Source organism: Cervus elaphus, chromosome 2 (genome assembly GCF_910594005.1).
Source record: "Cervus elaphus chromosome 2, mCerEla1.1, whole genome shotgun sequence".
NCBI classification, from domain to species: Eukaryota; Metazoa; Chordata; class Mammalia; order Artiodactyla; family Cervidae; genus Cervus; species Cervus elaphus.
The window spans coordinates 36,800,330-36,805,094 of record NC_057816.1 but is presented as its reverse complement, the minus strand read 5'-3'; the positions used below and the strand labels follow the sequence as shown (position 1 = coordinate 36,805,094).

The following is a 4,765-nucleotide window of genomic DNA, read 5'->3' as shown; positions in this document are numbered from 1 at the left end:
TAGAGGGACTGAGTCGTGAGGCTAAGATCAGAACCCAAGTCTTTCGGAATCATCTGCCATGCTCTGCCATATTACTCATTTTTCACTCCTAAGAAGCTTGCGCAGGTCAAAGTGGGTCTAAGTGAACTGCAAGGTGATTCTTGAAAGACAACAAGTTCCAAAAGGGCAACCTAAATGGTTTGACAGGTAGGGAAGAGGTTCTGGTCCGTATTTTGTCTCTAAGATACTGAGAGTTTCATACACACACAGGGCTCTTTCTCTAAAGCACCAGCTGGCTTAGTGGGAGTGACTTTCTCCCTTGCCTCCTCTATCTACTATCTACTACTAACAAAAGATGAGTCAAGCCTGGCCTCAATTTGCTGTAAACCGTTGCCTGTAACAATTAAGGGGTAGAAGAATGAGCATCAGAGTTGAGAATGAAAATCTGAAAATCGAGTTAGAATCTCAGGACCAGGGCTAGAGCTTGAAGAGACACTAGCTTCCTTCTCCCATCTGATAGGGGAGAAAGCTGAGGCCAAGACAGAACCTAGGTTTTGTCAAGGATTTAGGAATAGCTTTGGAGTCAGCCTGGACTGGATATGAGTGCCTGAGTAAGTGAAGTTACTCAGTCGGATTCGACCCCGTGGACTGTAGCCTACCAGGCTCCTCCACCTTGGGATTCCCCAGGCAAGAACACTGGAGTGGGTTCCCATTTCCTTCTTCAGGGGATCTTCCCGACCCAGGGATTGAACCCGGGTCTCCCGCGTTGCAGGCTTTAACCTCTGAGCCACCAGGGAAGCTGGATATAGCTTTGGCCAACTCCTTGAAACTCTCAGGCTCAGTCTCCTCATTTGTTAGTGATAATAGGTACTTCAAAGGACTATTGTTCAAAGATTAAATGAGGTAATGCAGTGACGGTGCCTGGCATAAGCAAGTTCCTGGTGCGTGTTAAGTTGCCTCTGCTGCTGCTGTTGCTGCGTCGATTCAGTCGTGTCCGACTCTTTGCTACCCTGTGGACCATAGCCCCGCCAGTCTCCTCTGTCCATGGGATTCTTCAGGCAAGAATCCTGGAGTGCTCTCCTCCGTTGAATCGTCCCAACGCAGGGGATTGCACCTGCATGTCTTACATCTCCTGCATTGCTAGGCAGGTTCTTTACCATTAGAACCATCTGGGAAGCCCCCAAGCTCCGTATCCGATGGTTACTATTATTACTAGAGCTGGGGTTGAAACCCTCGTGTCTTCTTGCCTTCTCAGCCTCAGCGAGAGTGCCCCACGCCCGGGTGTGGTTGTGTAGGAGCTGGAGTTTGAGAACGCGCCACCCCATCTTCACATCTTGCAGCTGCAAGTGGCCAAGAGAAACGCGCGGGGCGAAGGGAAACTAAGGGGTTAAGGAGATGAGCATGAGAAAGCCTGGAAAACTAGAAAAGCGACCCCTTCGCCCCCACTCCTCGGCTAAGCCCCGCTAAGTAAGCCCCTCCCCTTCGCCACCGGGGCGGTCGCCGCGCGCTCCCTCCCTCCGCCCCTCGCTTACAAGACCTAATGAGCTCCCCCGGGAGGCCGAGCAGCGAGCCGGCCCCGAGCGAGGAAGCTACCCCGCGCGCACCGCGCCAGGGCGGCAGCCGGGCCTGGGCGGCGGGCGGGAAGCGGCCGGGGGCGCACGGACCGCCCGGGAGCGGAGGCGATGGCAGTCCAGGCGGCGCTCCTCAGCACGCACCCCTTCGTCCCCTTCGGCTTCGGGGGCTCCCCGGACGGGCTGGGAGGCGCCTTCGGAGCCCTGGACAAGGGCTGCTGTTTCGAGGATGAGGAGACCGGGACGCCGGCGGGCGCGCTGCTGGCGGGCGCCGAGAGCGGGGAAGCGCGCGAGGCCACCCGCGACCTGCTCAGCTTCATCGACTCCGCGTCTAGCAACATCAAGCTGGCCCTGGACAAGCCCGGCAAGTCGAAGCGGAAGGTGAACCACCGCAAGTACCTGCAGAAGCAGATCAAGCGCTGCAGTGGCCTCATGGGCGCCGCGCCCCCGGGCCCGCCCTCCCCAGGCGCCGCCGACACGCCCGCCAAGCGGCCGCTCGCCGGCGCCCAGACAGTTCCGGTCCCGGCCCACGGCAAGGCGGCTCCCCGGCGGGAGGCGTCGCAGGCCGCGGCGGCCGCCAGCCTGCAAAGCCGGAGCCTGGCCGCGCTCTTCGACTCGCTGCGCCACGTCCCTGGGGGCGCCGATCCGGCCGGGGCTGCGGAGGCGGCGCCCGCTGCCGGGCTCGTGGGCGGGGACGCGGCCGGCTCCGCGGGCGGCCCGGCGGTCCCCGGCGCCAGGAAGGTCCCGCTGCGGGCCCGCAACCTGCCGCCGTCCTTCTTCACCGAGCCGTCCCGGCCGGGCGGCGGCGGGTGCGGCCCGTCGGTGCCCGGCGTGAGCCTGGGCGACTTGGAGAAGGGCTCAGAGGCCGCCGAGTTCTTCGAGCTTCTGGGGCCCGACTACGGCGCGGGCACCGAAGCGGGTGCCTTACTTGGCGCGGAGCCTCTCGATGTGTTCCCCGCCGGGGCCGCCGTCCTGCGGGGACCCCCGGAGCTGGAGCCCGGCCTGTTTGAGCCCCAGCCCGCGATGGTGGGGAGCCTACTGTACCCCGAGCCCTGGAGCGCCCCGGGCGGCCCCGCGACCAAGAAGCCGCCCCTGCCCGCGCCCCGCGGTGGCTTGACCTTGAACGAGCCCTTGCGCTCCGTGTACCCCGCTGCCGCGGACTCTCCGGGCGGGGACGACGGGCCCGGCCTCTTGGCCTCGTTCGCCCCCTTCTTCTCAGACTGCGCTCTGCCCCCGGCGCCGCCGCCGCCGCCCCAACAGGTGTCCTACGACTACAGCGCGGGCTACAGCCGCACGGCGTTCGCCGGCCTTTGGAGGCCCGACGGGGCTTGGGAAGGGGCGCCCGGGGAGGAGGGGGCGCCCCGGGATTGACTGCGCAGCACCCTTCTCCCCCAGTGGACACTGCGCTTGGGGCTCCCCGCTCTGGGTCTCTCTCGAGCCTAAAGAACGACCGTCACATGCACGTGGAGTTGAAACGGGATTTTAAAAATTCGATTAATAAAAGAAACTTCAGAAAAAGAGATGAAAAGGAGTTGCGGGTTGTTTTAACCACAGCCTCGTGTTTAAAAGCAAACAAAAAAAGCCGTTGATAGGTTCTTACCGGATCAGTTGAGCCAAGAAACCGAGACGGGATCGGGGAAGAGGGTGGGGATGACGGAAAGGGCAGGCGGTGGCTTCTGCAGCCCCCAGTCCCTTAGTCAACCTTTCATCAGAAGGTTAGCGTGGTTAGTGTAACAGCCCCTTCCCGACAGTGCTCTGGGCTTTCCTTTCCTCCCCTTTGAGCGCGTTGTGCATTAAAGTCTGTATTGAAAAGAACGGAGCAGAGGTATGTTGTTATTGATTTGGGTGTCTTCTTAGAGGATGGTTTCCTGTGTGGTCTCTTTGCCTTTTTAGTGACTGTTATTGAGGACGTGAGGCCAGTGGGCCACCGCGACCCTCCCTTACTGCTCCCCGGTTGGGGGCCGGAGTCGGTCTCTGTCATTTTTCCGCCAGTTTTTCTTCTGGTTCCTTGTTTCTTCTGTCTCTTTATCTCTCCCATTCTTATCAGTGCTGTTGTTCATTTTTCTTCTTCTGGACTCTCATTGCTCTCCCTGATATTTTTTTCCTATGGGCTTTTCTTGCAAATTTCTGGTATGGGAGAAATTTAGCAAACCTGGAGTCTATTTCTCTCCTTTTCCCATGCTTCAGCCACTGTGGGAGGTGGAGACTAGGCCAGTTATAACATCTTTGCATTCGAGGTTCCTTATCTGAGAGGGTGGGGATGACAATGCCTCTCCAGTTTTCACTGTTTTACAGCTTGCTGGGTAACTCAGAGGGAAAATACAGAACATGCCTTGAGCCTACCCCACCCCCCATTGTTGGATTGGTTCTGCAGGTATATGGATTTTATACACATAGATAAATGTTTTCTACACATGGAAGCCATTAGGGGTGTGAGTCCCACGCTCTTTGCTGGCTGATCTGTTTGCCGTTTCCCTTACAAGCTGTGCTCTCTCTACCCTCTTTGCTGCTGCTCAGCTCCTCTCTCTGTTGGTTTCTGCCTGTCTGTGCTTCCTCACTCCCTAGGCCCACAGTCCCTCCAAGAAGGGGAGTAGAGAAAGTGTGAAGTTTCCAAAGGAGTTTTCCCTGGATAGCAGGTTTGATGAATGGAATCTGAAGGAGCCCTGGAGAGTAGTCTGATCTGATCATCAGAGGGACATTGGGGGAAAGACGTGTTTTAACCAGCCATGAAGTGGCAGCGTAGCAGGATGGTTGAGGGGCAGAGGAGGAAAACCTGGGTGGGAAGTGAGCCGCTGGAAAGCCAAAAGGGAGCCCTTCAGTTCTGTAGACGTTTCCGGTGAAAACATCGAGACCAACACCCCTTCAATACAGGATATTGCCTACTCGTTATATTGTAGAGCAGAGAGCTGCTTCTGTTCAGGTAGCCGAGATAGAGGGTAAGAGCGTCTGCCTGGGAGAAAGTTGAAACCCAGTGTTAGGCAAAGGATTTTAGAATCTAGGTCAGTGTTTGTGTAAGTCAAAAGTACTGCCATCTTTTCAGAAAAGAATTTGGGGAAAGAACAAATGGTATTGAGCCATGGCAGACAACTTTCAATGCTATCCTTAAGTCACTCTCTTCTGAAGAAAAGCTGTCTTGAGAAGGCACCACAGGAAATGCAGCAGTGAGCCTTGCTAACTGAAAAGAACTCTTGGCATCTTCAGACACTTGGTGACTA

General features: G+C 57.3%; 1 protein-coding gene across 1 annotated transcript; it reads left to right on the top strand.

Moving 5' to 3' along the window:
- The first annotated feature begins 1,511 nt into the window (after positions 1 to 1,511).
- Positions 1,512 to 3,365, top strand: FAM181B (family with sequence similarity 181 member B). Its single transcript, XM_043921075.1, has one exon. It carries the CDS (start codon positions 1,662 to 1,664, stop codon positions 2,919 to 2,921), a length of 1,260 nt encoding a protein of 419 aa, XP_043777010.1. The 5' UTR covers positions 1,512 to 1,661; the 3' UTR covers positions 2,922 to 3,365.
- Positions 3,366 to 4,765: the final 1,400 nt, after the last annotated feature.

Bases quoted from the DNA above. Each gene is read 5' to 3' on its own strand.
- FAM181B (XM_043921075.1), top strand. From the start codon at position 1,662: ATGGCAGTCCAGGCGGCGCTCCTCAGCACGCACCCCTTCGTCCCCTTC.